A 17,099-nucleotide genomic window follows, 5' to 3' on the forward strand; every position below is an offset into this window, starting at 1 on the left:
ATCACAGTCATTACCAGACTTTAACTGTACCCTTTTTAATTTTTTTGTTAAAAATGTCATAAAGACACCATGAATACAAGTACTGCAGTTACATCAATACAAAAAAAGCAATACAAATTAAGCAGCTGAATACAAAAATACATTGAAATACATGAACACCACAATGTAACTTATAGCACTAATCAGAATTGTGTATGCGTGAAAAAATTAAATAAAAACCTTTTCTGTATTAGACAACTTAGGTATTCTCCACTTTTAACAGTAACTTTCTTCTAGTTATGTACTTCACAATTTCTTCTATATACAGCATAGAATAAAATACTTTTAAAAGATATGACATTTTTAATCCTCAATATGCGATATAGGTCTCTTTTACACTAAGAATATTGACTGCATGAATAAAAACTGTCAATGTCTTACATCAACCGATCTGAAAAGGAGGATCGACGTTTTCCTTTTAAATCATTTACGTAGGTTTTTAAATCAGTTAGTAGGTTTGGCTTGATGCGTCGGACAATCCTTGTCAAACAGCGTCTCTCACAGTAATGTACATAATATTGCTTGTATCTATACAATCATACAAATGTGGCAATCATATCTAAATGTCGTTTATGAAAGAGACAGCTCACACATATACAGGTCTTCGGACTTCCTTAATGACTTATTTACAATGAAAGTGCTTTTATCAGCTCTAACACGATACATGGGGTTTTTTCTACACGTCAATTATTAGTCTCCCTGAAATTGGAAAAGTATTATATAGAAAATACCACAGCTTTGCAAACACTAGAGCATACTGTATAACTGCATGTGGTTCTGAGATTAGCAGCTGAAAAGTGTTGATAATCATAATTTAAAAATAAATAAAGCAAAGAGGTAAACCAGTTACAAAACAGCAGAAAATTGCAATATTCACAACAGTAAAAAGACTTAAAATCAATTGCTAACAAAACGGTGAAGCGGTTGGATCGAAAGTCTTGAAAACATCTTTTAACGACTTATCATCCGATTCCCCATTCGGGTCGCTATCCTGCGTTTGAGTTACCTGTCCGGGCTGTCTAACCTGCCTCGGGTCGCTGTACTGCGGTCTGATTAATCCTGATAACGCTTGGATAGGAAGATTGTGCACCGCTGGTGCAGCGCTGGAGTGTTTAGCCTGAGATTTACTGGTGCTGTTTGCTTTATCTGAAGTAGCTTCCGCTGATCCTTCTGTGTTTTTTTCCACGTTCGAGGCAGCCTTCTGCAGCGACGTATCTTCTGAGAGACCGGGGTCGTTTTTACCAGAATTTTTCAAAATACTTTTTTTCTGGTTTTCTCCGTTCTCTCCTGAACTAGCCGGAGCCGTGTCCAATGATGAGCTGTGATCCCTTGGATCATACAAACTAATACCGCTCAGTATCGAGCCCGGAGTTCCCAGCCTAACGCCGCTCGATGATAATTTGGGCGCGTACGGAGGCAGAGCATCTGGGTCAGGTTTAGCAGTCACAGCTTCCGAGGGCTGCGATGAGCTGGCAGCGGATCTGGCGAGGCGGGGGTCAAACTTTGGAGGGTGTGAATCCTTTGCGACTCCATGATGCGTATCTGCACTCGACAGTCTGTGGAGTCTGGGATCGACATTTTTTTGTAAGCGAGGATCTCCTAATTTGCTTGAGCTACTGGCATGCGAATCTGCAGACGGATCCAAATAGCCACTCCTGCCCGTGAGATTGTTTTTTGCCTTTGCCGCTAGTCGCGGGTCAGCTGGCATGGCATTTGGATGGGGATCGTTTTTCAAATTCCGCAGTTTATTAAGTCTCTGGTCAGCAATGAGTGGAGGAAGAGGTAAATTGATTGAAGAGACGGGGTCAGGCTTAGGCAAAGGTATCGGGAGCAAGTCTTCGGGTGCCCATACAATATGCTTCGCAAAGTTTGGTTTCATGAGGGTAACATCCATTTTAATGTGGCTGAACTGCCTGAGCTGAGATCGGGGATCCCTTAGTGTTACACCGGGCAAAGGTTCCAACGGTATCAGAAAAGCTCGTTCTCTCAGTTCTCTTTCTGAGTCCTCTTCATCATCATCCATCCCTTTTTGCTTGACCTTAACCCCGGCGTGCGCATGGTGTAAATCTAGCTTTGCTCCCCCAAGGGACGAGCTGGCATGGCCACCCTCGCTGACCTTGTGCATCCTGGGATCTCGCACAAGCCGTGGGTCCAAGGACGCGGAGTCTGCAGGCTTTCTGGGGTTGGACCTTGGAGAGGCCCGAAGTCTTGGGTCAGCAGCCTGAGGCCCTGTGCCTTTTTCTTTTGCCAGCCTTGGATCTGTAGGAATACCAAGCATGTGCTGCTCTGTGGAATGTTGCTGCCTATTCCTAAAATTTTCACTTTGTTTCTTCAAGGTTTTTAGTATTGATTTAACACTGCTCCCCTCTTCTTCTTCACTACTGGAATACCAGTTAACATTGTCATCTTAAAAAAAAAAAAAGAAAGAAAGAGAAGATTATTCAAGCAAATGATCACCAGGGAATACAACACATTTAGTCATATAAAGGGTAGCTTCTCAGTAAAAGCAAACTGAAAAGACCCGATATTAAATCATCCCTCCCTGTGTTACAACCACCTTAATCTAAAATTGCAAAAATTAATTTCAATGAAGAACTGATACAACAGAAAAACTGTAGGTGCTTGAGATAATCCCAAAGTCTGCTGCATTCTGTCTACATCTCTCTCTGTCAATATTAATCTGGGAATTAACCTGTTTTCAAACAATTATTTCTATGAGTACTAGTAAAAAAAAAAAACATTTAAAATCTGAATCTTGATGAAAAGGACCTTCGTTGTGGGTGGCAGAAAAGTAAAATGGCACCTTGCAGTAGTCTTAAAAAGAGATAAATTACAAATGGGGAATGTGCTGCCTTATTACAATCCAGATCTCAAGGTTTTGGGGAGAGGTTGAGATTCAGGAAGGGAAGAAATAAGAATATTTCATTTTAAAGGATAAATTCTCAACTACCTTCTGCGATTTCCTGGAAAGCCTTATCAACACAGCTGTGCACTCAGGTCCACATCCTAAACTTGCCTACTCACTGCAGACTACTGGTCTATTCTGGCTCAATAAAATGAGAAACGAAGGCAAAACCCACCACCATGACCATGATCTAACACACAATAACACACGTTTCCTCAACGCTTCTTGTATCAACAACAGGGAGCGACGTGTCGCTGGAAGCAGCTAATAGGAACATATTTCCGTTATACTGCTTTGCAAAAGCTCTCTAGACAGAAGGGCCAGTCGCCCTAAAGCACCGGTGAGGAGTCTCCAGTTCAGAGTAGATTCCTCTAGGTCGCTCTGGTTTTGTAGGTAGCCTGAAGGGCTGCACTTCCAGATATCGCTCATTGGCAATATCCTCGAAATCATTTGATACAGCAACTGCCTTTGGGTCAGACAGAAGGCACATTTCTGGTCACATAACCTAGCAGCCTCAGAAAAGGGTGCAGCAGGGAGCGGGCCAAGGGACAAACGTACTCTGTGTGGTCATATCGGATCTGCAGGCTCACTGTGCTCTGTTGTCCAGGTTACAGAAGAGACACTCAGATTAAACACTGAAAATTTCAGATATCACAGAGGAAAAAATACTCCTCTAGACAAACAGAATATGCAGAAAAGATCAAGAGGCGCAACTGAATAAACAGAATCTAAGTTGCACTCGCAGTACTGGCAGATGGAAATAACAACCTTCCTCTTTCAATCAGGGATTTTAAGAAGTTATCAACAACAGAACCTCTTAAAAGCACAAACTATATCCAAAAATTATCCACAGATCTTTCCACTTGGAATTGGGATGCAGCAACTAAGCGCATACTAAAATCCTGGAACAAGCTGGGAAGGAAAGCAAGTATATTCAGCTGAAAATATTGTGTTGGTACTTGCACATTAACAATAATTGTGAATGGTAACGCGATGAAAATCCAAGTCAACAGGTTTGTTCCAGGCTAATACATGGTCAATAATTACGTTTAGAACTCTAACAAAATTATCCTTACCTTCGTCTTTGCTCATTGCCCTCTGACCCTGGCTGCTGACAGAGTCTCCATCTCTTTGATGCTTTTGACTAAGTCTTACATAAAGGGCCTTCTGCATTGCTGGAAGAAAATCCGGCACATTAATGGCTGGTTTATGGCCCATATGGCTACTCATGCAGTCTGACTCGCCTCCACCTTGATGTGACTCTTGAGCCATGAGGTGAGCCTGGTGATCTGTAAATTCTCCGTGCCACGTTCCATCTGCCGTACAAAAAAAACAGTTAGCAGCTAACCTACAGAAGCTTTTACAGCAGAGGAGATAAAACATAAAACACAATCAAGCAAAACTGGCGTGACTTATATTACACGACTGGAAAAGCGTATACACTGAAGACAACCCAGGAGGTTTGGCTTTCTAGCCAAGATTCTTTCAGCTGCTCAGCTTTGGAGCCGTGAATGTTTTAATATCGCACAACTGCAAAGCACCATACCAAGGAACAATTTTTAAATGTCCTTACCACCAGAGTTATTAGCTGGCTGGAAGTTATGTACGGCTTGATGAGAATAGTAATTGTCATAGAAATCAGCTGGGTTCTGAATAGGCTCGTAATTCATATTCTGCTGCCGTTCACCAGGAATCTGCTGGTATTGTGGCCCCGGAGGACAATGATTCTCTCTCGGCATATTCACCATATGTCCTTGAACTCCTGGGGCATTGTAAGATCCACCGAGACCCGGTGGCGTGAGAGGTGGACCACCTTGCTGTCCTTGCATAGGCATACCAGTCTGGTTCTGTGGCCCGAGAAAGCCTGGCGGAACACCCTGCATAGGAGGACTCTGTGGCATCCCTGGGCCTTGAGGCCCTGCGCATGGATGATGTCCAGGAGAACCTGGGTGCATCGGTGGCCCATTATGTCCTTGTGACATGCCGGGTCCCGGCCCTGGACTTGAACCTGGATTATACATATGCTGAGAATGTGGGTCATTTCCCTGAAACGGTGGTCTTGGCGGTGATGCGCTATTATAGAAGGTTGGTGGCCTGCAGGCAAGAGAAAATTAGTGAATCAAATTTTGCACCTATGAAGATCAACAGCCTATGGGCTATCTCCTCCCCCTCCTCACTCTTACAGATGTCCATTCATACTTGTTTGATCATAAGTTGGATAAAAATCTGAAAGAAGCAAAATAATGTTCAAAGAGAGTATCTATACACGTTACACATGGCAGAGCTTGTCTGGAAATATAACATTTTTTCTGCATTAGCACATGCAGAACTGGACATCTGCTGCGACTGAGAGTTTTAAACATCCCGAGGCCAACAGTCGCCAGCAGGAGTGTCGATTGGCTTCGGTCAAGAAAAAACTAACTATAAGAAGAGTTCAGAAGAGAATAAACTTTGCTGAACCTGTAAATGGAGATAGGCAAGGCAGGCACAGAGCCAAAAACAAGAGCCAACGGAGCAACTTTCTGGAAGGTCAAGGCTCAGTAAGTTCTCTTCTATGGGAAGCATTAAGTAAGTAAATAATTATGATAGCCAATATTTGACAGATCATTGCCTTAGCCATGTACTCAGAAGTATGTACTTCTGCCAGAAATGAAAAGAACTGTCTAAATATTCATGCAGCCATGTTTTAAGGAGAGCTCTACACAAAATTCTGAAACCTACTTTTTTCCAATTTTGTGTGCTAAATCCACAGTGGGCTTCACAACTATTTCAAAGAGAGATGGGATTTTCTTATATTCTCCTGAAGGATCTTGATAATTTTCTATATCAGACTCAGAAAACGGGTATTGCTCTGGTGGGGTTGGCAGGAGTCCAACACCTGGTGGTGGCTTAGGTAGGGGAACTATGCCACGCTTTCTGAGCTCCTCCAGTTCCTTCTCATCTTCGTTTTGTGGTTCCTCCTCAGTATTCAAAACCTAGAAACAAAGCAATTTGCAAACGCTTCCTTAATTGTGCAACACATGCAACCCAGTTTAGTCTTGCACTTTCCATCTAATTACCTGCTACAACACTACTACGTATTGACATCGAACTCAGAGGAATTGTAAATCTATTATTACTTGTTCCACAGGACACCGACTCACAGCCAGGAAGAAAACTATTTCTGTGGTCAGGAAAGGACAATTTCAGGAGTCCATTTCCTTCAAACAATAATTTTGAGTGGCAGAAACTGAATATTCTAGGACTCAATGTTTCTTGTGTTAAATTCAGGCCAGCTTTCTTTTAAGGCCTGTTATATAGTAACTGGAGAGAGACACGAATAACCTACTTAACACAAAGGTCAAGACTGCATGAATCATTCTGAGGAGGCACCTCATTCCTTTCTCCACCCTGAGTGCAGAAAGAAGTCAGACGACATCTAACCTCTGGGCCACTCAAGGTAGACAACATAAAAGTCACGCTCCTTGTTACAGAGTACATGAAGATTTCCAAAGGTACACAAAAGAAAGTTCATGGGCAGAAACTTGAGTTACGAAAATAAACAAGTCTGATATGGCTAAAAACATAACTGAGTAACTGATAGCAAAGGGAATCCCTAGTATTGAACCTGGTCACAGACTTACTGTGCTGAAGAGCACCAGGGAAGCTCAACATCATTACTGTTTAGCATCACACTCCACGAGAATCCCACAGAAAAGTCTAAGCAACCCCCCCCATTCTTTCGAGCGACGAACATTGTGTTTACAGACTAAGTATTGCTCACCTTATCCAACAGCTCTTTTGTTTCTGCAGTCAGGGGAGCATGAGAAAATTTGCACTTATCTCCTTGATAGCATTTTGCTCCTGTATGGTAGAACTTGCAAGGGAATTCATGTAATCAATGTATTAAGGTTTCCTAACAAAGGCTGATTTCTAGTTTGCACTTTTTGGCAAGTTCATGAAATTCAGCTGTCAACTATCGTTCACCAGTACTTAAATCTTTCCAAAGCAATATGTTAAGAATTTTGAAAGCTAATAACAAACTTACTTCCTAGCTCCATTTAACATTCTACTAATAATTACATTGCTGTGGCCTTAACATTATTTTTGACTTAATTCTAAAATCGCTATTAAAAAGATGAAGGTCTCAATTCCAGAATAAAATACAAGTCCTTTACAACAAACAAAAACAGGTCAGGTTTTTAAAAGTATGTGGGCAAGTGCACCTAACTTCAAGGGGTTTTATCTTTTAAAACATTAAAAATCCTTAAAACCAAAAAAAATCAGTAATTGTATACATATTTTTTCTTCCTAATTATCTGAGCAGAAAAATAATCTCCTTGTAGTAAATCTCCATAGTCTTTAGTATAGTCTTTTAAGAAAAGAAACAGCTACCCTTAAAAAAGAGTAAATATAAAATTTCAGTTTAATTCAAGTATTTTTTCTTAAAGGATATTGTGCAAATAAATGCAGTTTTCTCCTTTGGTGCAGTAACCCTGTATGTAAAATTTGCAGATTTCCTTCTTCTTTTCAATCTCTGCATCATGATCAAATTTACACTGCTCTCCCTAGAAACAAACAAACAAAGAAAAACCATTATCAATCTAAAATGCTGAGAAATTCCATTTCATATTTAAAGAAAAACATCCTCCTTAGCTGAATTTAAACTTTTTTATCTCTACTAACACAGAATTGCATTATAAGCATGTCCCTAAAAACTTGAAGGGGGGTGGGGGGGCTGGACATAGAGAAACAATTCCTGAGTCGGGATTCAGTCAGGAATATATGCAGTGGTCAGAGAAAACAAGCTGGCCTTACAGTACCAGTTCGCTTCTCTGCCTCCACCTAGCAATTTCCACTGAAAAGGCATTTAAACAACTCCTTTACTGAAATTCTTTTCCATATAAACAATTATGCATAATTATAAACAATTATCAGGAAACCTGGTTCTGTTTTAAGGGTGCAGGGGAGAACTTAAAGTAGTCCAAGAAACAAAGTATTAAGACTCTTCCATGTAGGAAATACCAAGTTTGTATCAACTACACCATGTTACACATTAGGATTACCTGGTGGGAGAGGGGTTTTTTGCATATTTTTTGTGTTTATTTTCATGAAAAATACACTACGTGCTCTTTCAGCCACTTGTTTTAAAACTGAAGGTGGCAGCAAATACTCATCTTACTGAGCATGGCATATGAAAATACGTAAAGGCAGCAGCAAATGCATTGTTTTCAATCCCCCCGTTTGGGAAAAAAGCATACTAATTTTCAACTTTACTTTAGCCATTTGAAAAAGAAACAGAAAATATTCTATGTCTAAATACACAGAAGAACCAAATATAAATGGCGCACTCACTTATTGGAGAAGCATGCAGTTTCTCTTAAGTGTGTTTATAACTGACTGAACTAGTCTCACATCAGAGGATTCAACTCCACAGCAGCGTAAGCTTCAAAATGAAGCAATAACAATTTTTTTAATGTAATAAGAGACTGTCTTGCTAGGGCTTTTGCTTGACAGCTGACTGCTCTGAATAGCATTCTCTTCTTTCTGCTGCCTTCCACTTGCTGGCTGAAGGAAGATGATTCTTTGGAAGGGGAACTATTACTACAACCCCGCTTTTTACTTTAGAGAGAGAAATAATTTAGCATAATTAAGCAATTCCTCCAATGTTTTGAAATAAGCGGTAGCACATAATAGAGAAAATCTAATACATTCAGAAATCATTGTCCATTTACAGATTCCATACTCGTAAGATCTGTATATTTCCATACGATACACTGTCGGTGTAAGATTATGATACTATCACAGATATTTTTCCTGTATATAACTAATAAGCAAACACAATTTTTTTTTAAATAGAATTTGTTGTAATTCAAAATGTGTAACAGAAGAGGATATATCTCCACAAGTACTTCTGTTGGCATTTATCTATAAACACACAGAACAGCAGAAATCAAACCAGAGTTTCAACATACAAGTCTCCTTTGCATCAGCTGAAGCACAAAAGAACAGAGCACCTTCTCCCCTTCCTCACACCAAGGCGACAACCGACAGACACAGTGCGTAATTACCTTAATGCATCTTCCTTCAAGGAAATATTTACAAATCTGTTTGCCTTTGTGTTCCACTGTATGCTGATTTATGAACTCCTGACTCATATTAACCCATTTCTTCACTGGTTTGCCGTCCTGTAAGAAAAATGAACATCCTACTGAGCCTTACTTACTAAGCGCAGTTGCAAAAATGTTAGAGCATACCTGGTGCCCTTGTTACCCCAAAATGTGATCAACTACATCATGATTTAAGTTCTTAAAATTATTATACTCACAGCTCAAAGGTAAATACACACACTTTTTCTTAGCTGCTTTAATACAGAGTCTTTTATAAACCATGTAACAGACACAAAGAACTTTAGGGAACAGACAGGTATCTCATGCTTCATCTGACGATGCTGGAAAGCGGGGCTGACTCCTGGGCACCCACTAAGCCAGTGCCAACCGCCCCCTGATTAAGGGCACCTCCGCAGATGGCCAGGAGCTGAGTAATCACCCAGGCTTCCAGACCACAATCATAGCCACGAGGCTGCACTTTGCCAATCCTTCCCCTCTACGTGCTTCTCATGCGATTGGTCCCTCCAGATTCTCTATCTTCTTTTTTCTCCCTTTTTTCTCCTGCTAGAAGAAAACAACCTGTTCGCTTATACCATGACGCAAAGCAGAGAGGAAGCAGAATTCAATTATGACCTAACACAGAAGAATTATTATGTGCCTGGTGAGGCAAATAATTGCTCCCTCTTATGATTTGATTCCCACGTGCCATCTGCACTTCAGAGAAACTAAAGAAAGCGCAGTAAACTCCGATCTGACTAGAGAGTCTGGGAGAGGTGTTGAGGGGGCCTGGCAGAACCAGTGAAGTCACGGACGTAGACAGCATTTATTGAGCTGCTGTCCATGATGCTGCAACAGAGGGTAGAAACAAACATCATCTTCACAGTGCTAGGTGGTTGCCTACTGATCTGACAACAGAGGGGAACAGACGCTTCCAGCGTTCACAAAAATGAGCAGGGATCTGACTGCTGAGTGGGAACTTCTGAAACAGAATGGATGTGGTTCTCCACAGTCATCACACTGCATCATGAGCACACACGAGCATCAGCACATCAAGCGTCTGGTCTCATTTTGCTTGGCAGATTGAGCAATGTCACAAAACATTAACACTAACAATGATTTGCGGATTTTGTTGATGCTGAGAAGCAGAAATCTTCGAGCTAGGAATGCCACTCCTGGATCAGTCAAGACCCATTTTCTACTCTGAACACATTAAATCCAAAGAAATCTCAGCTGCTCCAGACAAAGCAGCTCTGAATCAAATACCTGATCCTCTTCAAGGTTAACACAAATATCACGTACACAAGATGCTCCAAGTCTCTCCGGGAGCATTGCAAACCAGCAACCGTCCCACACCGCAAAGCACTTGAAACAACGGCCCGGGGAAGGTTCAGACGCCCCCACCATGTCCCCGAGAATCCCAGGGACGTCGCCATGCGGCTCGGAAGCCTTGGCGATTACCCCACCACACGGCCCAGCTCAGCAGCTGCGTCGCAGAATTCATTATTTTGCTGTAGCCAGGAGCCCAGCTTTTTGTTTTCTGCCTCCCGGCCCTGCTGGGGCCTGCCCGCAGCTGCCTCCTCGCCTCCACCCTTCCCCACGGCTGGGGAGACGGCGCTGGACAGGGCACTCTCTACAGCAACAGGAAGGAGGAGTCCTATAAATGAGGCATCATCCTAAGAGATCAAACGGCGGCCCTTTTCCCTACCACATGCAGGGCAGGGAAAGGAAAATCTGATCAGGACCACCCAGGAGCCCCAGAGAGTTAGGCCAGCTGGAGAACACAGGGAAAAATTAACATGGCTGAATTACACATTGCCACGTTCGTGAGAAGCCAGCCGTGCACATTCTTGAGTGCAGGAGGGAGGAGAACCACAGACATTTTAGTTGCAGTATACAGACTTAAATATGATTTGGCTTAAATAATGTTTTTCAGCCATGGATGCATTTGATCCATTAATCATCCATTTTGTATTGTTTTTCATTTAAATGAAGATTGGAGTGAGAAACTGACAAAAATTGTGCAAATACTGAACACTCCATTTCCTCTAATGCCTGTGCAAAGAATTACTAAATGAAAACCAAGGTCACGTGTATTTCCATTTCCACAGTCACAGCTATGGAAAGAGGAGCAGAATTCTTCACGATTCAGAAACTGGAAGAAGCCGTCCCTTTGCTTTGCTGAAAAATCTGACGTGAACTGGTTGGTAGTAGCAAAACATCTTATTTCAGATACAGTTAACACTGAAATTCATGCAAACTCCAAAGCTCATAAACCACTTTCTACTAGTTTTTCATATTTCCAAGAAAAACAAGAAAATTACGTATTAGCTTAAGTTATTAATTATACTTTGTACATCAAGTGTTGGAAAATTCTAGTAATTTTCTAGATAAGAGAACAAAGCTTAAAGATATATATTTTTTAATACTCTTCTGTTAAAGCAAAGCATCCGGTCATTTGAAACAACTACATTAGGAGTTTAGTTTTAATTCCACGTACCTCATGAAAGCCATCAGATCCTTTATTGCCCCCTCTTCCCCTTCCACGGTCTTTACGCTTCAATTTCTTTTGCATTCCACGTCCCCGACCAACATTATAATTGTTACCTCTCGGAGAAATACCTGAAAAACAGCAATGACCTCTTTAAACGACCTCAGAAAGTAAAGAAAAATGGTTATCTAGTGACATCGAATACAGGCAAATCTAACAAACTAAATACCTACCTTTCTGCAGCCTGAATTCCTAAATACTATCTCGAATCACAAGTTGGCAAGTACAACTACACCAGCCAATTGTAATTCTGTGCAACTGCCTGCTCTTTGAAAAGCTCTTCAAATCAATAGCAGACTGACAAACTGAATATAAAATTAATCTTGTTCAAAGCGGCGTCTCACAATTAGAAGTGCAGGCATGTTATTTCCAACCAGCCCAAATACTTGAAATATTCTGTGCCTTTTGGTCGCTTTCTGAACACAGAACTGACGAGTACAACAGGCACCCACGCGTGCGTCTACGTTTCACTGTCACAACATGCGAGAAACCTGAGATCACAACCTAAGAAATATGACAGAACACCTTTGAATATAAGAATGTTTAATTATCCAGTAATTATCCAGCAGCAGCATGCCAGGAGTCATGATCTCAACTAAAACCGAGACAAAGTATCTGCTTTCTCACCAATTTAAAACCAAGGAAAACCAGTTGGAAAGTCCATGCCTGCTTCAGGTGGCAGCCACCCCATGCCACCAAGGCTCATTCCAGCGACAACACCTTGACTTCATCTCAGGTGACTTGCCGACAGATTTTGAAGCAGTATTGCCAAGCAGCATATGAAAAGCCATTTTTGTCTCAGCTAAAAAGATTCTGCCAATCTTCTGCCAATTTATTTTATTGTGAACCAAAACAGAATACAATAAATTTTCACTGTAGTAAATGAAAGACAGCTTGCTACCTTTGTGTAACACACAGTATCTTCCCAAGAACTAGTCAGGTATTCATACTGTCATACAAAAACCTGCTCCTATTTTGCCTGAGAAACAAGCTTTAAGCCACGATTAAAGGGAGAAAATCTTGCAAACCGAATCAACAGTTTCTGAAATGAGAACTTTATCTCACAGAAAAAGGGATGAGAACAAGTTAAGCATTTTGAGACTGCAGATCAGGCTATCTCTGTCAATGGTACGCACCGCCTCCACCGCCTAACCTTCCACACCCCACAGTGGTAGAATATGCAGTACTGCAAGACAACTGGGGAGTCAGAAGTCCCTTCATAGCACAGAGGCCAGAGATGCAAGCTGGCTCCTGAACTGCATCACACTGGCAAGGAGATGGTGAGACACCAAATGAAAGGTGCAAGCAAGAAGGCTTGCATAACTAGGCTTATATAAGTAAGGCATGAAATAAGGGCAGCAGGACTCTCTCAGGAATACGTCGCTTAACAGGAATACTTCTTCACCAGCATTTGTATCGGCCTAGCTTTGAATGCAAGAGAAGTTGTGAAAACAAAAAAGAAAGGATACTAGCATACTTGTGGGGCAGAGTAATAACAGTATTCAGGCACCTATCAAAATTTCTAAGTACCTAAATTTTCGGGAGGAGGGGCAGGGCCCTAAATTAGATTTTGGAATTGACATATTTACATTCCTCCCCCCAATCAAGTCCCATTTCAGATTTTCATAAACTACCACCAGAAAGTCACTTTACAGCCCTGTGATTTCTTACTCAAGCAGTCACACAACAAAGATCTTGGCTTTTTAATAGGGTTTTATTTCTTTATTTACTACGTACACATTACCCAACACTTTATTTTTTTCTTCAATATATGCATTGGTGGGACCATGTGACATTATTCCTTCTCGACGAACAGCCTGATCACTTACTGATGGGAGACTGCAGGCTCATAGCAAAGCCACCACTGGCAGCTTCCTTCCTTCAGCTCTCAGGACAAACATCCTAAAATGATGCACGATACAACTGCTGCCACCACCCGTTACTATAGTTAACGATTCAAATTATCTTACCTTTCTGGATCCCTTTCATCCCCTGTTTTTTCACTGGTTCTTTTGGGAACGGAGGTCCTAAATCAGTACTGGAAGTCTCTTTAGCTTGCCTGTATTGTTTAAGCTGATCAGCAAAATCTTCATCCTTTTCTTCCTCGTTATAATTACCAAAGTTTTCATCACTGTAATGACTATAGTCGTCATAGTCCTTACTTTTTACATTTTTTTTATGTTGCATTTTCTGTGAACTCATGTAATTTCCTGATACGTGTCCATGCTGTATGAAAGGGATTGCATTGTTCAGAAGCAACTCAATATTGCAAAAAACACCCCTCCAAACTGCTCTACAGAAGTGTTTTCACCGCTTTATTGTCATGCTGTCTACCAGATTTGCACAAACAAGTGTTAATAACAAACAGTGACAATCAGTTATTTAGTAAAAATCAGTACTTTTGATTCTTAATGCGTCAGAATAGGAAAGAGGACAAAAGAACAGCATCAGCACCCATACTCCAGAAGACTTTTCAGTGGGGTTGACAAAGCATTTTAACGTATGCCATTCTAAGGGTTCTAAGCACTACTTAGACAAACTATGATTAATTTTTTCCATTCATGATCCTGACAGTCTTGGACACAGATGAAACAACCCATCCTGTCTCTGTCAGTCAGGGTGAAATATTGCTTATCGCCACTCCTAAGCCAGCACTGTCCCTTCTCCTGTTTCTGCAGACAGGATCTTCAGTTAATAAATTCAGCTGGCTTAGAGGTTGCTGGAATGCTTTCAGGCTAAAAGGAAAGTCTCCTCTCCTCTGAAGTACCTGAGTTTCACCAAGCCTCCAGCTGCTCTATGGCAGCTTTAGAGAACAGCATTCTATTTCACCCAGTGGTCTCAGCAGGGCTATGGAGCTGCAGACTGAGAAAAGCCAAGACAAATTGAACTATCAGAAACCAGAATTAACTCTAGATGTTTAAAGGTGGCTTTTCAAGAGCTGTTTCCTCTTAATACCATCTAAATCCAATGTAGGCAGTAATAAAGATATCTTAACTGTTGCCTGATGGAGGAAAGAAATAGCATCAGGCTTGTTTATACCACCTACATTCATGCCACAGATTATGCTTTACATTTGGAAATCTACCCAAGGAGATGAGAACTAGATGTATTTCCTGAAATCTGTGAGAACGGGCACTGTGACCAAGTCAGCCTTCAAAAACCGCATCATTTACATTTGCATTTTTTAAATCACACCTAAATAAACACATGAGAAATCAGTTTAAAAAAATACTACCTGACTGAACGAAGAATCGTAATCTCTGTATGAAGAGCTGCTACTCTTTTTATGTGGTCTTTCTGTACGCTCAATATCAGAGTCATGGCTGTAGTCTGAACTGTCATCACTGGAAGGGGAGTTATGCTGAAAAAAAAGAAGAAAATGGTGCTCTCAAACGTTGTTAGGTAATCCCTTATCTAACTGGTCTGCTCTATATGAACTGAGAGGAAGCATTAGCCCAATAAATAAATGAAAGTGTTTTCTTAACTCTCACAAACCTCTGCTTCAGGGGGAAGCTAAAGAAAGCAAACTCTTTGATGACCCACTCCTTTTATCAGAGAAAGAGATCTGATCCAATGAGGCTTCCGAATGTAAACACTGAGGGCTATGTGGTTTCTCTGGGTTAGATCAGCTTCCTACCGGGCTCTCAGCCCTGCTTCTTTGCAACAGAGCAGGGATGCTGCTGGAAGGCTAACGAATCTGGGAGAGGGCTAGTAACTTGCATATGACCATAGAAATGATTAGCACCCTGTCATCTTCTGCGGGGAGAAAACTCAGTGTTACTTCATTATGAATGTTTTATTTAGATGTATTGTTTCGCAGAAAATTTAGAGGGGAAACCATACAAGAATACTATATTCTTGTGATTTTTAGAAACTGACCATCAGGTCTAATTTTCTAGGTTAAAATCTTGTGAATCTCTTGCATTTTTTTAAGTTGACTAAAATATATATTAGCAACACCGTAATGAACTTTACTGAAGAATTCACTTACCAAGCCTGAAATCTTTTTTTTTCATAAATATGGTAATTAGCACAAAAAGCGAAACTGATACATTTACATTTTGCCTCTTATCCTAAAAAACTCTCACTTGCTATGGTTCAGCTACCATCACCACTGTCAGTGGCCAGTGCTTAACTTATGCCGCTGCTTAAGGTTTAAACGATTTAAGAAGTGGTTTAAGACTTTGGCCTTTCGTGTCAGAACTACCACAACCACAGACAGCGGCAGGGAGTAAAACACTCAGAAATGACAGTATTTTGGAAACTGCTATGAAAAGAAATACTGAAATAAATAAGGATCTGATGAAGATGCATATCACCAATAACACATTACACCCGCAATCTGATTTTGTACTTCTTTTAAACACAAACAGATGAAAACCAAGTTTATGAAAATGCGTTTAGGCAAGGCTAACAAGCAAGCTTCCAAACTATCATTTGAAATGCACTATGGCTGGATTATTTAATGATTTATTGTCTCTTACCCTACATAAACTGGCACTGAAATGTATGAATATGCACTTCCATGTGTCGAAAGTTGATCTAAACAAATTCTTTAATACTGAAGTGCATTGGTAAGACAGGAATCTCAAATCTTCCATCAGAGACCAAAGACTGTCTAGATAGTAATAAAACCAAAAGAGTTTTCTTCTCTAATTCCCTGGATTCTTGTCTAAACCTGGAATTAAAGTAAGCACCTCCAATATTTTGCTTTGCATTTCCTAACCTTATGCTTATCCCGCCTTCTCCTTTTTGATTTTTTCTTTTCTTTCTCTTTTTTGCGTTTCTTCCGTGATTTTCTATGTCCTTTTTCATTTTTCTGTTTATCATCGCCTTTTGTACCATATTCTTTCACATCTTCATATGCTGCATCATCTATCTCACCATCTTCCAACTCTCCATCTTCTCTGTAGGAGGAAAAATATTGATACAATAAAATTACATGTTATTATCCATCTCATCTGTCCAACAGCACTGTAAAAACAAACACGCCCAGTATTTCTTTCCACCAGTTATATTTTTTCACATGTGGATATACTTTTTAATACATGTTACACTCCAAGAACTAACTACTAGGATTTTAGAATTTGCTTTTATAGTTAAAGAAAAATGGAATGCAAACCATTAAATGGCTTTGAATTGTCTTGCGAAAGTAAAAAGTTTTAAAACTTTTTTTTTTTAGCTTCTTGGACCAAAGGTCTTCTCTTCTTAAATAAGTTTCTCCAACCTAGATATAAAAACCTGCCTCAATACAGAGCACTGCTGCCTTTAGACACATTTCAAACTGAAGAGGTGCTTTAACCATTTCTAGTTAACCACTAGTTTAACCACTTCTACTACAATGCTATTACATGCCTTTATGGTGCTGTATTTGCCGAACAGCTACGATCAAAATTAAAAGCAATTAAAACTCTCTGAAAACCATGTAGTTAAAGAGTAGCAATAATGAAGAGGAGTAGTACGGCGCTGCAGGAAAAACAATGCAGAGTAATACAACCACATTTCCTTCAGCATGCCA

The 17,099-nt window shown here is 40.5% G+C and overlaps 1 protein-coding gene across 1 annotated transcript in view; it reads right to left on the bottom strand.

Annotated features, from left to right (window-relative positions):
• Nucleotides 1–19: 19 nt before the first annotated feature.
• ZC3H6 (zinc finger CCCH-type containing 6) overlaps nucleotides 20–17,099 on the bottom strand; it is a 28,767-nt gene continuing 11,687 nt past the window's right edge. Inside the window, exons 2-12 of the mRNA XM_064445535.1 lie at nucleotides 16,308–16,488; nucleotides 14,817–14,942; nucleotides 13,552–13,807; nucleotides 11,531–11,652; nucleotides 8,995–9,111; nucleotides 7,378–7,491; nucleotides 6,708–6,815; nucleotides 5,666–5,919; nucleotides 4,518–5,038; nucleotides 4,021–4,260; nucleotides 20–2,445 (exon numbers count right to left, since the gene is read on the bottom strand). Coding sequence (XP_064301605.1) covers nucleotides 944–2,445; nucleotides 4,021–4,260; nucleotides 4,518–5,038; nucleotides 5,666–5,919; nucleotides 6,708–6,815; nucleotides 7,378–7,491; nucleotides 8,995–9,111; nucleotides 11,531–11,652; nucleotides 13,552–13,807; nucleotides 14,817–14,942; nucleotides 16,308–16,488 — 3,541 coding nt within the window. The 3' untranslated portion in view covers nucleotides 20–943. The remainder of the gene's footprint in view (nucleotides 2,446–4,020; nucleotides 4,261–4,517; nucleotides 5,039–5,665; nucleotides 5,920–6,707; nucleotides 6,816–7,377; nucleotides 7,492–8,994; nucleotides 9,112–11,530; nucleotides 11,653–13,551; nucleotides 13,808–14,816; nucleotides 14,943–16,307; nucleotides 16,489–17,099) is intronic.

The sequence above is a fragment of the Phalacrocorax carbo genome, chromosome 3 (assembly GCF_963921805.1).
Source record: "Phalacrocorax carbo chromosome 3, bPhaCar2.1, whole genome shotgun sequence".
Taxonomy (NCBI): domain Eukaryota; kingdom Metazoa; phylum Chordata; class Aves; order Suliformes; family Phalacrocoracidae; genus Phalacrocorax; species Phalacrocorax carbo.